The sequence below is a fragment of the Schistocerca nitens genome, chromosome 5 (genome assembly GCF_023898315.1).
Source record: "Schistocerca nitens isolate TAMUIC-IGC-003100 chromosome 5, iqSchNite1.1, whole genome shotgun sequence".
Classification (NCBI taxonomy): Eukaryota; Metazoa; Arthropoda; class Insecta; order Orthoptera; family Acrididae; genus Schistocerca; species Schistocerca nitens.
The window spans coordinates 505,670,060-505,692,296 of NC_064618.1; the positions used below are offsets into that span (position 1 = coordinate 505,670,060).

Here is a 22,237-nt window from a genome sequence, read left to right on the forward strand (position 1 = left end):
CTCTCCTGCGAACCTTGCAGAACTAGCACTCCTGAAAGAAAGGATATTGCGGAGACATGGCTTAGCCACAGCCTGGGGGATGTTTCCAGAATGAGATTTTCACTCTGCAGCGGAGTGTGCGCTGATATGAAACTTCCTGGCAGATTAAAACTGTGTGCCCGACCGAGACTCGAACTCGGGACCTTTGCCTTTCGCGGGCAAGTGCTCTACCACTGAGCTACCGAAGCACGACTCACGACCGGTACTCACAGCTTTACTTCTGCCAGTACCTCGTCTCCTACCTTCCAAACTTTACAGAAGCTCTCCTGCGAACCTTGCAGAACTAGCACTCCTGAAAGAAAGGATATTGCGGAGACATGGCTTAGCCACAGCCTGGGGGATGTTTCCAGAATGAGATTTTCACTCTGCAGCGGAGTGTGCGCTGATATGAAACTTCCTGGCAGATTAAAACTGTGTGCCCGACCGAGACTCGAACTCGGGACCTTTGCCTTTCGCGGGCAAGTGCTCTACCACTGAGCTACCGAAGCACGACTCACGACCGGTACTCACAGCTTTACTTCTGCCAGTACCTCGTCTCCTACCTTCCGAGCTTCTGTAAAGTTTGGAAGGTAGGAGACGAGGTACTGGCAGAAGTAAAGCTGTGAGTACCGGTCGTGAGTCGTGCTTCGGTAGCTCAGTGGTAGAGCACTTGCCCGCGAAAGGCAAAGGTCCCGAGTTCGAGTCTCGGTCGGGCACACAGTTTTAATCTGCCAGGAAGTTTCATATCAGCGCACACTCCGCTGCAGAGTGAAAATCTCATTCTGAGTATTTACTTTATTTGCAGACTAATAATTATAGCTGTTAGGAATAGTATGTTTTAGCTTGGCTAGCACTTCTAAGTGCTTGTGGCAAGAGCAAGCTAATAACGGGGGTAGGACGTCAAACGGGCCGACTTGGAGCAGGAGAAGCACCACAGGACATTTTAATTTCCACTGTCTATACTTTTACAAATAAATTCATAAAACTTTAACAACATGACCAGGAAGGATTCAGGATTCATACTCATAGCAGTGGAAGCTCAAAAACGTAACAAAACACTTTTTTTTACATGTGAAATTTCATCATTTTTTCACTTATTACTGGCTGCATTTTTTGCTATAGGTACACTTTTCTTCCTTAGTAAGATAGATTCTTCGATGACTTTTGCACAGCCTACAAACCATAGTTACAGGTGTATGAAACTCTGGAAGTTATTTAATTTATGAAAAAATGAATGAACTGTTACATTTTAAACTTCATGTTTAGAAAAAACTCATGTTTTATAGTTAATTATCTCAATTTTTCCACAGTTTTTTAATGGATTTGGAAAATTCTAGAGTTTCATACACCTGTAACTACTGTTTGTATGCTACGAAAAATTCATCGAAGAATCTCTCTTACTTAGGAAGAAAAGTGTACCTATAGCAACAAATGTAGCCAGTAATAAGTGAAAAAATGATGAAATTTCACATGTAAAAAAAGGTATTTTCCTAGGTTTTTGAACTTCCACTGCGATGAGTGTGAGTCCTCAATCCTTCCTGGTCATGGTGACAAAGTTTTATGAATTTATTTGTAAATGTATAGGCATTAGAAATTAAAATGTTCTGTGGTGACTCTCCTGCTCCAAGTCGGCCCGTTTGACGTCCTACCCCCCTTAATGCTTATTTTCGTCTGGACAGCATGTCAGGAAGTGTCGACATGTGGACGCAGAATGGTTAGCCTGTAATGAAAGACCTACTCCACTTAGTAGTGCAGTTACGATCACGCAGAAAATACCAGGTAGTAAAGTAAGTGATGTGTTTGTGGGAAGACTGTTCAGTCCAGAGAAAAAACAACCAGCACACTGATGTGTGTACGTATTAAGCTACCACGTATAAAAGTTTCTGCACGTATACCTCTTACACTCTACATTTAATGGTCTATCAGTTACATTGTATATTACACAACAATCACCATTAAGCGAGTTCAAATTAAGTACAAGTACTATCAAAAACCATTTACAAATTAAATACGTTTTGAAAACTAATATAAATTTCCTTTTTCAAAACAGTGTTAAGACATTACAGAAACTCAGTTAATTTGCAAAGATCCCATGTTCCGTTGTAGAACGCCTTCTTCCTCTCCGAGTTATAAGATGGTGTACGACCGACGAACTATGGCTCAACCATCCACACTTTGCATACTATAGCTAAAGTGCAGCTGCTCACGAAGTTTCAGTATGGGCTGTAATTATCGTATGGCAGTGAAACTTGGTAGATGTGCCAGAATGAGATTTTCACTCTGCAGAGTGCTAGTTCCGCAAGGTTCGCAGGATAGCTTCTGTAAAGTTTGAAACGTAGGAGACGAGGTACTGGCAGAAGTAAAGTTGTGAGGACGGGGCGTGAGTCGCGCTTGAGTAGCTCAGATGGTAGAGCACTTTCCCGCGAAAGGCAAAGGTCCCGAGTTCGAGTCTCGGTCCGGCAAACAGTTTTAATCTGCCAGGAAGTTTGGTAGATGTGCATTAGACATGCTAATGTGGAAACAATTTACGCTGAAAAAAAATTAGTTACAATTTTGGTCACCAGGTGCAAATCAGGCATCTCGGCTAGGTCTCCGTTGCTCCTACTGAACAAATTGTACAAGCGTCGTTTAATAACAAAATCAACAGTATTTCTTTCTCACTCGTTTGACCTTTTCTGCCCACGTCCCATTCCTCATCCATCACATATGGAAACATTTCTATACATCTTTATTGTATCCACAGTGCCAGACTTGCACCTGGTGGCCAAACTGGAATTTTTTTCAACGTAAATCGGTTTCACATCAATGCATTAGAATATTTATCAAGTTTGGATGCCATACTATAATTACAGGGCATTTTAATTGTAACCACCTGGTAGTTCTGCGCGTCATAAAATTCTGTAACTAAAGAATTAACTATATCTTCCAAATAGCTCTAATATATTACACAGCACATAAATGTGTAGATCTGAAAATATTTACAACCCCACACAAAACGAAATGATGACAACCGACATCCCAAAGCACCATTACCTTGTATGTGAAGCGTTGTGCAACAGAACTACATTATCCAATCAAAACTTTCTGGACACCTACTAGTGGACATTTTTCCACCTTTCGCCTTTACGATGACTTCAACTCAGCTGGGGACAATTTCAGTTAAGTGTCCGAATGTCTGTGAAGGAATGCCAGACCATTCTTCCTCAAGAGCTGAACCACAGAAGGTGTGCGCCGTGGTTTGGGGCAAAGTCGAGGTTCTAACTCATACCAAAGGTGGGTTCAGGTGGGGCTTCTGGGAAAGTCAGTCCATGTCCATATACGTTACTGTCCAGAAATGTTATTGTCCACAAAGCTTGCCTAACAGATAGATGGTGCTTTATGACAACGTTCATTATCTTGCTGATACAAACAATCTTTGATCGTCCGAACTGTTCCTCTATTCTACGCAGTACATAATGCTGTAAAATGTGTTCATAGCATTACGCAACTCGCGTTTTCTTAAGCGCAATAAGGGGAACACACTCTGACCTTGAGAAACTCCTCCATACCATTAGACCACGTCCTCCGTACTTCACTGTTGGCACTAAACATAATGGCAGGTATAATTCTTAAAGAATTTACCAAATCAAGACCGTTCCATGGAGTTGGCACAGGTTATTCCGTGATTCACCACTCCAAATCACTCGTTTCCAGTAATCCACTGTCCAGTCGCGTCGCTCTCTACGCTACCTCAAATGTCGCTTAGCAGTGACTACAGAAATGTGTAGCTTATGAGGAGCTGCTGTACCAATGTACCCCATTCTTCTTGACTCCGTTCGCACAGTCATTGCGCTAGCTGAGTTCCAAGCAGCACTTTGGATCTCACTAGGGTTTCCTCCAAAAAATAGCTCTAAGCACTATGGGACAAAACATCTGAGGTCATCAGTCCCCTAGAACATAGAACTACTTAAACCTAACTAACCTAAGGACATCACACACATCCACGCCCGAGGCAGGATTCGAACCTGCGACCGTAGCGGTCACGCGGTTTCAGACTGAAGCGGCTAGAACCGCACGGCCACACAGGCCGGCAAATGTTCAAATGTGTGTGAATTACTAAGGGACCAAACTGCTGATATCATCGGTCCCTAGACCTACACACTTCTTAAACTAACCTAAATTAACTTACGCTAAGAACAAAACACACACCCATGGCTGAGGGAGGACTCGAACCTCCGGCGTGAGGGGTCGCGCAGTCCGTGACATGACGCGTCAAACTCCGTGACCACTCCACGCGGCCTTGGTTTAATTGTGGTTGTTTCTTCGTGTTTTCACTTCACAGTCACATCACCAACAGTCGACTTCGGCAGCTTTAGAAGGGTCGAAATGTCCCTGATGGATTTGTTACTCAGGTGACATCCAATGACATTCCACTTCCGAAGTCACGGAGCTCTCCTGACCGAGCTATTCTGCTCTTACTGGTTCTCTACTGACAGTACAATAATCCCTGCTTACTTTTACTTGCATACTAACTGGTCCGACATCTAGTGGTCAATCCCGCATTACATATGGACGTCCGGATACTATAGATCAGATAGTGTATTCGCGGACGGCTAATGAAAACTCTGACATCTGCTCAGCGTAATGAACAGGTACACTGCGACTGACTACTGTGCAATACGTACCAGGAAAACATTCTAGTAAACAAGGGCTCTAAAATACATATCTTAAAAGCCATGAGCACTTATTCACCTTCACTACTGCGAAAAAATCTCGTTTAGTACAAGTTCTTTGCTTTCCATGTTATGAAACGTGGTAGTATAGACCAGAACAAGAAAAAAGTCCAGTAAACATAAACAGTTTTCATGTTCGCTACTCTGAAGCACATCTCTTCTATTGAATCATTGTTGATAGCTCTTAACGTATCCTCCTCAAAGCACACGTTCACTAGACTTTTTTTCTTGTTTTGGTTCATACTTTCTCTTCTCAAACTGCGGAAGGCAAAGAGCTTGCAGCAGAAGAGATTTGCTTCACAGTATCGAGGTTGAAAAATTGCTCGTAGCTTTTAAGGCATGCATTTTAGAGCCCTTTTTTTACAAGAAGTTTTTCCTTCGAATGATCGTTGCTGTCATTTCCCAGGATATTGACCATTCCTGTTGGGACACCCCGTGCAAAAGGACAATTATATAAGTAGGAAGGGCAGTCGACAAGTTTTAATTGTCACCTTTAGATGACTTCTTCAGCGTTGTAGATTGGCCTGTCAAGAGGGCGACATTTCCACTGCTCCCGATACTAGACCTCCTCAATGGCCTGCGCCAACTTGACCCGGTTCCTCTAAAGACGTAGTATGATAAATAAATAAATGTCGTGTGACTGTGGCCTCCCGTCTGGTAGATGGATGGCCAGGTGCAAGTCTTTCGATTTGACGCCATTTCGGCGACTTGGGCGTCGATGGAGGTGAAATGATGATGAGTAGGACAACACAACACCCACTCCCTGAGCGGAGGAAACCTCCGACCTAGCCGGGAATCGAACCCGGGCCCTTAGGATTGACATTCCGTCTTGCTGACCATTCAGCTACCGGGGGTGGATGTAATCTGGTAGTGCAGCGCCTTGACGGTGTGTACCAACATTGCAGGCATGTACCTGCAAACAACCAAAAACTTAATTACGTTTTTTATGCGATAATTAAATGTTTGTAAATACCCTTGTACACATATAGTGAAGTAATTTGTGAACATATATATTGTAAATGTAATCTCTGAAAAGTGTTTTTTTCGAAAATAAGATTTAAGGCTCTTCACTAACGAGGTGGCCTTAGGGGTTGACCGTGTCAGATTTCCTTCATACTCAGAGGATTTGAAGTGCCAACGGTCTTGCCGTAGTGGTAACGCCGGTTTCCATAAAGTCACCGGGGTTAAGCGCTTTCGGGCTTGGCCAGCATTTGGACGGGTGACCGTTCGCATCTGCCGAGCGCTGTTGGCAAGTGAAGTGCAATCATCACTTACGTGACCAATCGAGGACCTACTTGACTGAGACGCAGCGGTTGCGGTCACGAAAACTAAATAAGGTCGTGAGAGCAGTGTGCTGACCACATGACCCTCTGTATACGTATCTAGTGTTGCCTATAGTTTAAGGACGACACGGCGGTCGGTCGGACCCGGTGGACCTTCCGGAGCCTGTTCGGTCGGAGTTCTATTTTTTTCATAGGACTTGAAGCTCAATTCTAGGTCAAAATTGGACATTTATTTACAAATATTAAATCGCATGTTTTAATAAAAATAAAAAGCAAAAAAGCACTCCGTCTTCAGGCCACAAGTGGCCCATCGGGATCATCCGACCGCCGTGTCATCCTCAGATAAGGATGCGGATAGGAGGGGCGTGTGGTCAACACACCGCTCTCCCGGTCGTTATGATGGTTTTCTTTGACCGGAGCCGCTACTATTCGGTCGAGTAGCTCCTCAACTGGCATCACGAGGCTGAGTGCAACCCGAAAAATGGCAACAGCTCATGGCGGCCAGGATGGTCACCCATCCAAGTGCCGACCACGCCCGACAGCGCTTAACTTCGGTGATCTCACGGGAACCGGTGTAGCCACTGCGGCAAAGCCGTTGCCGTTTTAATAAAAATAACATCTTTTTATTTATAATCACTAATCAGATGAATATGCGACTATTCACAAGTTATAATTTAGTGCAACAATACAAAAAATAAATAGAAAATTTAATACTTTTTTCTATTTCCAGAGGTTGAATAGTATTAATGATGTATATCTCTTTTATTTAACAATAAGGCACTTCGCTTGTTTGGATCAAAATTCAATTTAACTTCATATGACCTGCAATTAAAAGTAATATATGTTGTTTATATTTCAAAAATGTCACTCGGTATTTGTCAACCAACATTTCCATTTGTTAATAAATATGTAATTCAAATAGAAAGTTTTTAAAAAATTTCTGCTAGCAGTGTTCGAAACAAACACCTTACGATTATAAGACTTTTACGATACCGCCCACTATGATTGTTTTGCACTTACCAGCGTTTGGTAATCCTCCAACTTTCAAAGTCGATTTTTTCGAGTTTTTCAAAAAACTGATTTATGTTAGGACAGTGATGTCCGCACGCTGACCTTCAAACCTTATGGAGAATATGTAAGACATCTGATACGAAAGGTTCCCTTGTAAGACTGGGACGTAGGTGCCGCTTGCTCCGGGTGTAAAAACATACGTAATGAATGTGTCTCATTGCCGAGAGGCGAACGATGAGACCGTCAGATGACCGCGGCTGTTGCCGCCGCTGTGCAGGCGTTCCGGCAAGCGGCGCCGGTGGACGAGGAGGACGAGCTGAGCCGCAACATCGTGACGCCGACGCCGCAGCCGGTGTACCGCCGTCCGCCGTCGCCGCCCCCGCAGGACTCGCAGCGCGACTATTCCATACAGAGGCCGCAGCCGCAGTCGCCCAACGCCGTGCGCAGGCCGGGGCCGCCGCCGCCGCCCGGAAAGGGACAGCCTCTGGTAACACGCCGACTGCACGCACACTATGCATGATACTTGCTTTCCGCACCCTCGGCAGGCATCCTCAATTTTATAAATGGCACCTGTACTATAGAAGACGCCGGCGGCCATTTGCAGCAACAAGCATCAATACTCAAACTAAAGTTTTATTCGGTGGTTTTGATCAAGTTAGAATTAGAATATTATTATAATGAAGTTTTAATACCACCTTACAGAGTTTATTAAATGAAATATGCCCATGAGTGGGACATAGACAGGTGATTAACTGAAATACGCATACCAAATATTCTGTGAAATGATAAGGGAATATGGTGTGGCTGGGAGAAGTCACTGTAACATATTTATATAATAACACAATCACATTTATTCCATGAACATTGCCATCTCAAATATTCCCTCTCACTTATCACGGAATGCTGGCGTGATACGAATAGTATAATATCTAAGTAAACTTAGTTAAACATCCAGCTAACATGTGCCGTGAATCGACAATGATTGCCGCCTGCACATTTCTATCATCATTTAGCCACACAAACACACACTAACATTCACTCTATTATTTTATCTAACAGATAAAAGGGGAAGGTTCCCATACACCAAATGGGACAACATTGGGAGAGAGCACATGGTTCCAACTGTAACTTTAATTCGGGCAAGTCTCGTCTTCACGTTTAAGTAACTCCGCGAGTTTTACTGAATATTATGAAGGAGCAATTAAATCACACGCGTGAATTTACGTAGAAGATCCAGCTCGATCACGAAATGTGATTACGTCGAGCTGAAGCTTCTCACCAAGAAATGCACGGGGTCTGCGGACCACGTGTTACCAATCTCTTCACAATCAGTAGTCAATAAACACATTTAAATAACATACACTTTGCATATATACTTCACACTCACACTGAAATGCAAATTGAGCAATTCTGAGTATTACTCGGCAATGAGCGCCTGTTCACTCCCAAGTGCAGTGAACACAATTCCCATGAAATTACTTGGCAAAAGAAATCATCTCCCTATCTCTCCTAACCGAGATGATTCTAGGAAATACCATAGTGGCTTTCCTCAGCAGGGAAGCTGCTTCCAAGTTCAAAGTGAACATGGAATTCTGAATCTTCGCTAACTATCGGAGCAATAGAGCAGAGCGTGCTTACTCACCCAGGTCTTCCCAGAAACAACCCCGATACCGTCTCCCTCGTCCGGGTCCACACATCGTGGCCGCAAGGACTCAGAGATACCGCACACGGTTATTTGCCAACCTAACGAGCGCTAATGACGCGCGTGGAGCTTATGCCTCTCTGGTCCAGTGCAGTCGCGCTCTACTAGATTCGAGGTTGGCTACACTTCCACTATGCCTATAGCACACCCACAGCCGACATCTCACGCATACCTCATCATACGTTCGCATTCACTCTTTGCAGACAATTACCATATCTAATATTAAAATGATCGTCTATATTTAAATAACCCTATCTTACTAATTATCATCAGGCTCTTCCCTGAGTGTCGGAAGGGCACTCAGGTGTGTTTAGTTGTGGGGTCGAGCCATGTAGCGGCTTACATGGAGCCGTTACAACCAGTAGTTCCATCCCACACGCTGGGCTGGAGCTGTGCTCTTCCTCTACCTGTCTGGCCTACTGTTTCCATCTCCACACACTTGCTAACTTCATTCATTCGCACGTTGTATTCCTTAAAGCTCATAACGAAGTGGAGGCTTCAAATGTGCAATGAGTCAACGTATTCATTACAGCCAAAAACAGCAACTGCACACTACTTCCGTTAAGTTCGTAGTTGTTGTTGTTGTTGCTCTCACAAAACCGAAGATTTGCTTCAAACAGTGTTGCACTCTGCCTTATACCAGACGTTTCATACTTGCCTAAGTACTACGTAGAGTTGTAAAGCTACAGTAGGCTACCGTAGACTGTCATAAGTAAGCGCAGACTACGGTAGTTTTCCTGGTGGCGTTGGTCAGTAAAGATCGTAACAGCATTACCTGTAAATTAAGTCTGTTGCATACCTATCAGGCGTTACCTCATTTCGATCGCTCTGTTTATGTATACGATTCATGTCTTACAAGCTTCCCCTGGAAACTGGGGAGCAATGAACTGTCTCGAAATTGAATGACGGTACATAAAGAGCGCGAAACCTACAGAACGTAGTTATCCTCCTGTCTGTTACTTAAAAATAAACAGTATATTTAGCAAAATTGAAATTTTCCATCTTTAATTGAGATTTTATTCAAAAATTGTTGATTTGTAACATGAAACAAAGGGATGTCACAGTAAAAATAAAAAGCAATACAGATTATCATATGACGCTAGAAAACTCAATTTCCTGAAAAAAACTTAAAACAAGAACATATCAAATACCGCTTCAATACTTTGTCGATCTTTATAACTTGTTTCTGTTACTCATAAACAACTTTCACGCTTATCAATAAGAACAGGAAACTTTTTCTTTGATCATTAAGAAGAATGTCCAGTTGAATAAAATATAATTATATTATATAGATACAATATTTTAATAACATAGATTTTTTTTATATTTGCACACGTAAACTGTACTTTCATCGCTGGCCGCTGTGGCCGAGCGGTTCCAGGCGCTTCAGCGCTTCGCAGATTCGAATCCTGCCTCGGGCATGGATGTGTGTGGTGTCCTTAGGTTAGTTAGGTTTAAGTACTTCTACGTCTAGGGGACTGATGACCTCAGATGTTAAGTCCCATATTGCTTAAAGCCACTTGAACCATTTTTGTACTTGCATCAAAATTAACTGCTTTGGTCACAAAAAACCGCAGAAGTTACGTGATCATATAATTTTTATTGCTTACAAAATGCAATTTATATTTCTTAAGGCTATAAAATGTACAATGGACTAACACTGAAAGATGTTCTGTTCTAATTACATGTAAAACATACAAACAAAAAACGAAGAGAAGTCGTTCGCTCCCAGTTTCTCCCTCACATATTCAGTTAAGCTTCTTTCAATCCTACCCGTAATTGTATCATTTACTATGTCATTTGTGTATTGTAACAAAACTACCGAACCGTAGTTTTCGTAGGGCGCAACTTTACTACTACCCCAACCTCAATTTGTTCCCGCATGCCATCACCTTGTTCCACATTTCCCTCTGCTACCAATTTGACGATTCCTAGATCCTCCATGGTGTCTCCCATTAACTTAACCCACGTTTATATTAACTTCTTACCATAAAGCTCTTTTCTTCGCACTCCGATCCCGTAACTTTTCTTTACTTACTAGTTCTACTCATGCCATCTTCAACATCCTCTTCTGACATCAAACTTCGTATTCTTCTATTCTCTTCTTAATGTACTGTCCATTGCCCACGTTTCAGTTCCATACACGACCGCACTCCAGACCAACACTTTCAGAAAATACTTTCTAACACTCGTGTGCATAACTTAATGACGAAAGTAACTTTTCAGTGATCGATGGCACTTGGATCATACATAGAAAGAACCGCTACAGTATGGTACAGTAGAGTATAGAAAGTAACAGTAAAATACATGCAGTGAGATGAAAAGAAATGATATTTTTATTCAAAGACAATAAGTACACTGAATTGAAGGAGCAAACTATGTTTTACTCGGGAAAAACTTTCAATAGCCAAGATATCATATGTAAATTACTCTTTATTGTTGACTACAGGTTTCGACAGTTGTAACTGGCATCTTCTGATCCTCAAAGTTGCACCGTATATGTTATGTAAGAGGCGGAAATATGGGCCTCACGGAAAAAGGGTGACCCGGCTGAGTCACGCAATTTGACTCTTAGTCTGATCAGGAGGTGCGGCCATTAATTGCACGCGTTGATCACGTAGGCTGGCGTGAGGATCGATGAACTATACTTGACGGGATGTATCTGGAACATCTTAGGTGATTAGAAAGTAGCAGACAGGAATACAATTAAATGCTTAGCTTTAATTCAGCATCAGCGCTGAAGGTCGATCTTGACTTTGTACAATAATATTTACATGTGCAGTTAGAGAATGAACTGCGAATACTTCTTTACAATTCTGATTGCTTCACACATATAGATCAATTGTCAATGCATAAACTGGTGTGGCGCCTGGCTAGGTCGTAGCTACTGACTTAGCTGAAGGCTATGCTCACTAGCGTCTCTGCAAATTATCTCTGAAGCTAAAACAAGTGAACCATTCCTATTAAAGTCGACTGTAGAACTGGCCAGTACGCTAGCTTGTCCGTAAGACCAGCCGAGTGACGGCGCTCGGTCTGCTAGCGTCGACAGTGGCGACTCGCGGGTCCCATGTGTACTGACGGACCGCGGCCAATTTGAAGCCTACAACCTAGCCAGTGTGGTGCCTTGCGGTGACACCACAGTATACTTTTTCCAAGATGGATCCACGATGTATGTAACACGTCACGCAAACGTAAACACATGTACAAATGTGCATTTTTCAGTATATCGTATGTATAAGAGCTACCAAGCCTCGATTAGTGCTACGTATGCGAACATGTCCTTGTGCACAAGGTGCTTGTTAACTGTAAAGGGCTTTATTTTTGACAGACCTGTTTATAACGTGCTGTACTTTATCCACCTTGATGACAATGTGGCATGAGATACTAACTCACAACGGAACACGTTTTGTACACAGAATTTTGTTCAGGAATTGAAGATGATAGTATTCCGGAAACCGGTTGTCAAAAGTAAAGACTAGTTTATGCTATCTTGTCTATTGGAAGTCTTTCCCAAATTACAGCCGGCCGAAGTGGCCGTGCGGTTAAAGGCGCTGCAGTCTGGAACCGCAAGACCGCTACGGTCGCAGGTTCGAATCCTGCCTCGGGCATGGATGTTTGTGATGTCCTTAGGTTAGTTAGGTTTAACTAGTTCTAAGTTCTAGGGTGCTAATGACCTCAGCAGTTGAGTCCCATAGTGCTCAGAGCCATTTGAACCATATTTCCCAAATTACACTGCAGTCATGCACAATTTACGATGATCTCCTGGACGTTACAAAAGGCGGGACGTGGTTCTTAATAGAGTATGTGGTCACCACGGACGGCAATGCACGCTCTCCAGCGTGTTTCCGTCCTGTTCAGAAGGTTGGTAAGGAGTTCTTGTGGTAAGGAGTTCCATTCCTCCTCGAGCGCAGTTGACTACTGCTGGACGGTCGCTGGTGTATGTGGGCGTGCTTCAAAATGTCTTCGCAAGCATTCCAAACGTGCTAGGCAGAATTTAAGTTTGTGAAACGGGCAGATGACACCATCCGCGAATAATCTCACGTTCTGGGAGCTCCTCCAGCTGCGCAAGTCGATACGGTTGCGTACTGTCATCCATAAAAATCAAATCAGAGCCGAATGCACAAAGGGGTAGAGTACAATAACGTTGCCCGCTCAGTGTACCGTGTTCACAGATATGTTGATCAGTACGCTCATGCAACGTTATGCCTCCCCACACCACAACACCTGCGCCAGCAAAACGATCGTGTTCCACAATGTTACTGGATTCGTTATGTGTTCCCGCCTCTCTCCATAAGGCGGTATCTCCAGAATCATTATTCAGACTTAATATAGTCTCATCCGAGAAGAGCACGCGATCCGGCTTCTCGTTCGTCCAGTCCCTATGTTATTGGCACCATCACAAACGGTGTCGCTGATGAGCAGGCGTCAACGGAACACAAGTACCAGACGTCGGGCAAAGACGCCACCCCATGCAGTCGCCGTGCTACAGTGGAGCGTGATATTCCGCGTCTTGCGGTCCTGTTGAATGTAACTGCAAACCGCTGTTTGGCATGCCTCTCCTGTTCCCTACTGCACAATGTAGCGATCATTGTTGCTGAAACTGACCGTGATCGAATAGCTCCTGTGTTTCCGGCCGCAGTGACCGTAGTTCGCTACTCTCCCCATGCACGTGAAACAGTGTTGTGAGCAACACCAAACTCGCAACATTCGGCACACTTCGTCCTTCTTCCAGTTTCCCGATTATTCTTTCCAGTCTTAAGTCATCCAGATGCTGTCTCCTGGACATGTAGTAAAGAAAAATACCACTACAGTACACCGTAAATGGTCACTGATGACGCACATCGCTTTTCCTGTTCCTTCGACTACCTCGTGTTGCACGTCCAGCCCCATTTGGTGCTATAGTCACGTGACCTCACACCATGAGACGTGTCTTTCTGCTCACGATTGGGAGACCTGTGGCAACGCACTCCCCATTTTCATTCATTTCCTCTTTGTTAACATGTTATGTTACTTTATCTACATCGTCCTTATGTCTTGCACAGTAGTGTATATCTCGATCTCAGGAAAGCTTTTCTTGCCATTTATATCTTCTTTACAACTGCCGTCGTCAGTTATTTTGCTGTCTAAAATGCAAAACATGTCTGCTACTTTCAGTGTCTCGTTTCCTAATCCTATTCCCTCAACATCACCTGTTACTTCGACTTCAAAACATTACCCTTACTTTGTTTTAATTTATGTTCACCATAGGACCTAGTACACTATCCATTCCAATCATTGTCCAACTCCGTTGCTGTCTCCAAGAGAGATACAATGCCTTCGGTGAACTTCAACATTGGTATTTCGTCTCCCTGAACTGCATTCCCCTTTCCAAATTTCCTCGTAATGTCCTTCATTGCTTTCTCAACAGTTTGAATAATACAGGAAAGTAGGCTATACCCTGTCTAATTGCTTTCTCAGTTCCTGCCTCCCTTTCATGTCCTTCGACACTTACAGCTCCAGACTAGTTTCTGTACAAGTTGTAGGTAACCTGCAAAATTTCATAGTGTGCGCTGACAGTCTGTTAAAGACGTTTGCAAGAGAATACGGAACTTTATTCATAGACGTAGAGAGGAACGATTAACCTCATTGAAACTTTCTAGTATGGCGCTTGTCAGCTTCAAAATTCACCCTAAACGCATTCCCATTATTATCCATAAACGCCCATACGAAGTGTATGTAATGATACATACGTCTAAGAAACCTAAGATCTCTGAACAGGCTTGTGCAAAATGTTTGTTTAGCAACTTTTGTAATATTCTTACTGGTCGCTTATGAAGCGCAAATAATCTTTTGATCTCAGCAGTATTGCTCAAGGAGATTATGCAATGGGGCGGTATTAAGTGAAAGTACGCAAAGTGTGGTAGCAATCCCGCTCGAAACCCTCCATAACTCGTTCTGGTTTTTCCTCCACCTACAGAGTTTTCTCTCTTGCTGCCCATTCCACTACTAAGTTACCTATACCTGGATGACTGAGTAAATGTCCGTATAATCTGTTAGTCCTTCTGGTAGGACCTGCTTTATCCACTATTGTTTACGTATCTCTTCATTTCGTGATTTATCTGTTGCCTTAATTTTTGTATCATTCTGCGCCACTACGTAAGTCATTCCCGTGTATTTCATTCAAGTAAAATGCAGTGCTCCAGCCATAAAGAATGTTTCCCAATACACATATTGACTTATTACTTGCCATTTTTAATGGAACTCACGTTGATAAAGGTACAATTCCTTTCTAAGAAACAAGTAGTTGAAATGACACAAAAATGTGGTATGTTACATTTTACTATTTCACGTTGTTTAGCTACATTAGCATTTATGTAATATGTGTAAATAGCAATGAATATTCGTTTCATAGTATGTTTGGACGTACAATACATCACATCCAGACATTTCCGTTCGAAAATCTGCCACAAAAGATGCCAGATACTACAACATTCTGCAGGAATGCGGTGCCGGAAATACTGGACGTTTGCGACGAATTGATTTGCCAGAGGGCGCATTGACATCTATTCGAAATTTTATCCACCTGTCCTAGAAAGGTTAGAACGCACCTTTGGCGAAACTAGCAAATGAAAACAGATGTTTCACGAGTGATAAATTACGCAGTGAATGGATCTTTCTCCAGCGCTAAACAAAGTCATTCTGCGATAATGATGGAATCCGAAGAAATGAGTTAAAATTTGTGCCACGGCTGGAACTGGAACGTGGGCCTCCTTGCTTACGAGGCAGGACTGCTAACCATTACACGACCACAAGACTATGGCTAACATTGCTTCACGGTCTCCCCAAGTCCAATGCCCTCCCCTTTTCCTCAGATTCCACCATTATCGTAGATAAAGATGCCTCAAATGTCTGGAGGAAAATCTAATTATAATATCTATACAGCTACTCTAATATTCAAGACATGAAGGAATTAAAGACATTAGCTGTCAGTGGGCACTGATTTATGTCAATGGCGCAAGTTGAAAATTTGTGCCAGACCAGGTTTCTAATACAGGTCTTCTGTTTACTCAGCAGTTGTGTTGACCACTTCGCCGTTCAGGCACAGTGGTGACCACCCCCGCACAGACTGCCATCAGCACGCCTCCCGTCAGACCCAAGTCCTCAACTTACACCACACACTACTGACTTGGTGCCCCTGCTCATAAACCTCATTACTCGCGGCATCTCGCCGGTCCCCCTTAAGAATTCGAGCTTCATGTGCATCTGCACTGTTCTTTCGAACATACACTACATGCTTATTTACCTTATTTCCTGGTGAATAACAGTCGAGAAACTCAACGTGAAGAGAAGGGTGACTGCCCTCGCCGGTATTTACACTGGTTTCTCTCACAGTTAGATTGACAGCAGTGTGTACAGCGGCTCGCGTGAAAGCTGCACAGAGCGGAGGCCGTTGCTAACAGCGCGTGAAAATGCATTGGGCCTCGCAGACTAGCATTAACAGCTGGCTCGTTGCGAAACTTGACAGCGTTTCCCAACAAGCCGCCGGTGCAATGAAGACTGCACTATACTTACCTCTAAATGTTTTAATTATCCCAGAGGATATGCTGAACTGAGTGGCTGTTCTTGTAATCCCGGTAAGATCATTTTCCCACCTCACTGTGATCTATATTTATTAATTCATTTATATTGTTGCCTTTCTACTTCCCGTAAGCTCCTATGCTCTGGCCGGGTCAGTCGGTCCGACCGACCGCCGTGCCGTTCTTTGCCACATGGCATCAAGCTGGTGCGGTATGGAGTCAGCGTCTGGTGAGCACACCGCTCTTCCAGCCGTTGTCGATTTAGCGCACCTTGGAGCCGCTCGTCCTCACTCAAGTAGCTCTTCAACTGGCATTACGAATCAAAGTGCATCCCATTACAGTCGTCCCACCAAGGAAAAACCCCTGGCAGCACCGGGAAGTCCTGCACATGTCAGACAGCTACGATGACCACACCGCTACGGATGCGGATTCTACTTCCCGTACATGTATTTAAATCACAATCCTCCTCATATCTGTGCTACCTCGACAACAATGAAGTTTTGCCTATCGCTTCGAACAAGTAAAGTTGGGACCAGGAAACCTGGTGATAGCGATAGGACTCGTCGACAATTCACCTTTCAATGCCCCCTTGGGCAGCTTCCCGCTATGCTTTATCTCGACAACCATCACGGAAAACCATTAACAGTGACGTGCACTGAGAGACATACCGTAGCCTACGCAACTCTATCAGGAGCAAATGGCCTGAGTTCCTCACGGACGGAGTGATTCTTCTCCATAACAACATGCCTCCACATGCCTCGAAGGTCACACAAAGTGTGATGGCCAAGTGCAAGTGTGGGCATCTTGAGCATCCGCCCTACATCCCAGGCATGTCGCCCTACGACTTCCGTGTGTGCAGTCCGCTAAAAAAAACTTCAAAGGGAAGCGCTTCAACTGGGACGACGAACTGAGGGACACAGTGAAGGACTGGTTCCCGTCATAGCCAAGGAATTCTTGAAAGATGGAATCCTTCGGCTCGCGAAAATTGGGATAGCTGCGCTCGGGCCTCTGGTGATTACTTCTGAATAAAGACCTCAGTTATACCCACAGTTTGTTTCGAACCTTTCTTCTGAACACCCATCATGTTACGATGGCCATTTCCCCCTTTGAAGGAGGGAGTTATGAAAATATTTTCGTATTCGCACGAGAAAGTTGGCAAGTGAAATTTTTTCCTATCCAAAAGCTATCTGATATCAGATTCTGAAAACTGATCCATGTCTGATTTTCACTTTTCCCACAATCGCATCGATTATGATACCCTGGTCTTCGAGCACCATGGGTTCCACTTCCCTTGAGATTTCCTGTTCTTCACAGAGTGATGGTCCGCCACTTTTTTCTTCCTCTTCAGACTTGTTTGTCCACACAGGCACCCTCTGCACCACCAAAGCACTATCTCGTATTATAGTGCATTGTTATCACACGCTTCTAGCAACACAATATAGACTGTTGCAGCGCTGTACCCTTAAGAGTCAGAAAGTTAATTACCGCAGGGTATTCCACTTTACCAGTGAGCTGCGCCAGTTTGCTTTGGTTACTCTGGTGGCGTGTTACGGTCCAGTTGTTTCAATGCGTACCAGGACTGTAGATATGTATCTGCAAACATACATACAATCAGTCACGTAAAGCTGTTTGCTGAGGTGAAAACTAAAACTTTATAACTGCCTGACGTGTATGGACGAACACTGAATCATCAATAAAAATATTTTGTTTAAGCAGAAGTGGATCTTGGACCACACTTCATATTAGGCAGATTCATCAAGCTACCAATGGAATCTAGACTCTGAGTTAGGAAGTTTAACAGTAATGTGTGCTACGAACTCAATAGTGCATAGATGAATATTCTTGATTCAGAAACACTACAGAGAAGTGTGCTCCATTCTTCTCATCCAAACATGTGTGATGTAATCTTATGTAATTCGAAATGCCATTGTAGCTCCCGTTTCTGGGGTTCCTGCCTTCCGAGTCACGTTTTGATGACATGTACTGACCAATTGGAAGCGGACTTCGGACTTTCGGGGTAGTTTAACCTGCATTCGCCTTAATCATTCGCTCCTTGACTACTAACCTTAAGATAACAGTAAAAAAATCGAAATTTTTATTCGGCTTCAAAGAGATTTACATAAAGAACATTCTGATCCACGAGTCTGTCGCCAAAGACGTTGTGGTCAAATTAGTGATGACCATCAGTTTATTATGAAATACACTCGCACACTGGAAATACGATTGTACAACGGCTATACGATTTACTAGTAACATATGAAAATTTGTGCCGGGTCGGGACTCGAACCTGGATATCCTGATTTACAGGAGAGGTCGCCTTACCCGCTTTTGCTACCAGTACTCTACTCATGGCCAGACAAAACTTCCATATGTCTGTGTGTCGACGTCCCTTAGTGCTGGCATACAGATGGTACGATTCCCGAAAAGGAAGAGACATTGTTATGCTCGTCAGATTGCTTGCATGCATGTCCGAAAGAACGTTGCATCGATCTACATAGACACAGTAAAATACAGACACTGCCCTACTGTAACATCAGTACAGTTTCACTCGCTAAAGATAAATGAGAGGCAGTACTTCGTTTGAGAGACCGAGCGATGTGGCGCAGAGCTTGACTCTGGACTCCCATTCGGCACGCTGGTGTTTCAAACTGAACAACCAATTTAAGGTATCCCGCGGTGTCCCTAAGCCGCTGAAGGAAAGTGTGGGGTAGTACCCTTGAAATGGACACGGTCCGTTTCCGTTTTTATTCTTCTCCAGCGCGTTCTTGAGCGCCGTCTTTATTACCTTGCTATTGACGGATGTTATATGCTAACGCTATCTTGTCAATAGTTTTACATGTTGAGAGGCATGACTGTAGTAGAATTATATCACGTATTCGCGGAGAATACATAAAATCAGCGATGTATTTGTTACAAACCCCTGTAAGTTACGCAACTTGCGATGTTTAAGAGTCTTGTGTGTCGCCTGCATTTTGGCGTTGCTGCTTGTGCGTTCCGGAGTCCTGACATGGAGTTCCTAGTAAACTACAATGATCGAAAAGTATCAGAAATAAAAAAGAAGAAGAATCTTCAGTAAACAATACATTCTAAAATTAAAGGACATTACAGCCAATTTATTCAAATAATAGTTGGACAGCAACGTAAGGAAACAAAGACAAGAGGACATGCAGCCGCTAATACACTCTGGCCTAAATCAAATAAAGAGCACAATATTGATTCCTAGTAATAAATATTTTGTAGCTGATTCTTCCATGTAGTACGGACAGCACTCCCCCATGTTTCGGGAGGAGGGGTATCATACTTTCTCAGTGAAGTTTCAGCAGAGCGCACATTTATCTGCATAATGGAAAATTCATTCTGGAAACAATCTCTAAGGCTGTGGCTAAGCCATTTATCCGCAATATCGTTTCTGCCAAGATCACTAGTTCCGCAAGGTATGCAGGGGAACTTCTGTGATATTTGGAAAGTAGGATGAAGGTAGTGGTAGAAGTAAAGCAGTGCCTGTCATTAAGAATATTTCCCTCTAGAGGTAATAATCTTTCTCCATATCCTAACTGCATACTTCTCTCTCTGCTTAAGAGAGTGCATCAGATATTCCCTTCGATTTTACTCTTGAAAAAAGAAAAAACACACAATTACTTCAGTCTCGTTACCCGACAGACATTACGATGATTAAAAATGTAGCAAGTTACTTTCTCCTTCGCGTTCCATCATTTAACGGAAACCTCTTATCATTGTCTCAAATCGTTATGTAATATTAGCGATACCAACGTTACGTTGGAGACAATGCCTACATTATCTTTCCACAGCTAGAAGATTTTCAGCTAGAATGCAGTGACATGTATTTCTAATTAATGGTTTAAGAGAATATGCGTAACAAATCAATTTCAGGTGAATGGTTGACGATTTGTTTTTCTTAAGCGGATCTCCACGGAGATAGTTCCTGTGCAATAAAGGCGAGACGGACGCCACTACGTCTGTCAGAATCGTTTAAATATTCCAAAAGTAAAAGTGCTTCTGTATTTCTCTCTCGGCATGTCACAGTGTGTGCCCTAGACCTTGGCAGTCCCGAATAAAGCCTGTCTCTTGTTCCTGTTCGTGCCAGGTAGTCAGGTTTCGGCGCGGCTCCGCGGTACAGCAGCGTTCGCTCACGAGAGTGCACCGGCCAGGGTAAACACGCGAGTCTTCTGTTTGCCCTTCGCTGTCGTTTACGCAGGCCGACAGCCGCAGTGCGCATGCGCGCGCTGTGCCACTTTGCCCGCTGCCCTGTTTGAATACGCTTTCGACTGCCCTGGTGAGCGAAGCGTTGTAAGTGCCAACTACGCAATAGCGCTATGTTTACCCGTCAAATACAGCTCCAGAGAGAATCATGACATTGCTGGCGTAGTCACTGCCGAAATGGAATACAATGCTCCTGATATACGATGGTAACTATTTACACGTTCTTGAATTGGATTTCGATCTTAGGGGAACTCACTACTTGTGTCCGTCCTTGTTTGAGCAGTAAATATTTCACGAGTTTCTCCCTTCAGCAAAACACAATTTATTACTAAGACTTTTATCCATTGTGGATGTGGAGCACTGCGACTGTGGTGTGAACAGGTTTTCGGAAATTACTGCAACCAGTCGCCATTCATGTAGATGTATTTTATTTAACCATGACCGGTTTCGAGCTGCCTAGCAACTCATCATCAGATGGTGTATACATTTAGTGCTTTTTTGTACCCATTGTGTGGGTGGTTGAGTATCTGTGGCTAGACAGAAACGAGAACAAATAATCGCTACATGTGGTACAGTAACACGAAATATTTACAGCATAATTTATGTTTAACGTATAAGAGCAAATAAACACTACATGTGGTACAGTTACATGAAATATTTACAGTTTAATTTACGTTTTGAGGTGTTACTTACAAATAAATCTTTTTGCAGGTATATATATCTCTTTTAGGACGTATTTTTGAAACCATTGTGTCTTGTTTTTCACAATTTCACAAGTTAAAACTTTCACTAGATGTATATTACTTTTATGAGGCACTGTTGGAAACATATATCTCGTTTTTCGTAAACATCGCTGAACACACTTAGCCACAGATACGAATACAGGTTTTACACATTATAAACAAGCCAAAGATTGCAATATAACTACAGTATCAAAGATTTCAAGTTGACCAGAGGCATTATTTGTCATCACACACACTGACAAGAGATTTGTCTTTATTACATAGAAAATAAATGTAAATTAGCTTAAACTAGTAAAATGTTTACTTATAAATTAGCTGTGCAATTTAACAGGTATATAAAACTAGATTTTATACATTATATTTCAGTTACATTTAAGATTATTGGTATTGAGAGTATTATGACAGCTAATTTCTTGCTCCTTGATCTTGGCATATGATGTCTGGGATGAGAGGTTGATGGTTAACTTGAAATAATAAGTAATGCTGGAACTTGTAAGGGTGTGGAAAAGGAGTTGGCGGTGGGGGGGGGGGGAGGTGGTTGTATAGGAAAAAGGAGAGGGGGGGGCAGAAGTGGTACAAGCTTTTATGTGTGTGTGTGGGGGGGGGGGGGCATTTTGTTACTGAATGACTGTTTAGTTTTTTAAGTTCAAAGAATTTATTACTTTTTCCTCTTTTCTCCCACGCGTGCTTCTTTCGGATTAGATAATCATTAGCGACTTTCTATTCATTTCACTGCCAAATACTAAATGATGATGATGAGGTGGCATACTCCGAGGAGCGTAGGGAGAAGAAGGTTAATAAATTTCAAGCTGTATGTAGAACAACTGGAATAACACAAACGAAATTCTATAAATTTATGGGTGTACCTACTCTTGCATGTGGCTCCAAATCAAGGAATAACAAAAAAACTGTGCAGCCAGCAGAAATCAAGTTCATTACATGTTTAAAGGGCTGTAATAAAATGGATGAGATAAGGAATGAAATAATAAGA

The 22,237-nt window shown here is 43.0% G+C and overlaps 1 protein-coding gene and 1 pseudogene across 1 annotated transcript in view; one reads left to right on the forward strand and one right to left on the reverse strand.

Moving 5' to 3' along the window:
• LOC126259925 (bromodomain-containing protein 4-like) overlaps positions 1–22,237 on the forward strand; it is a 70,668-nt gene that overhangs the window by 24,997 nt on the left and 23,434 nt on the right. Inside the window, exon 3 of the mRNA XM_049957017.1 lies at positions 7,302–7,511. Within this exon, the coding sequence (XP_049812974.1) occupies positions 7,302–7,511 (210 nt within the window). The remainder of the gene's footprint in view (positions 1–7,301; positions 7,512–22,237) is intronic.
• LOC126261310 (5S ribosomal RNA) lies at positions 6,496–6,613 on the reverse strand (annotated as a pseudogene).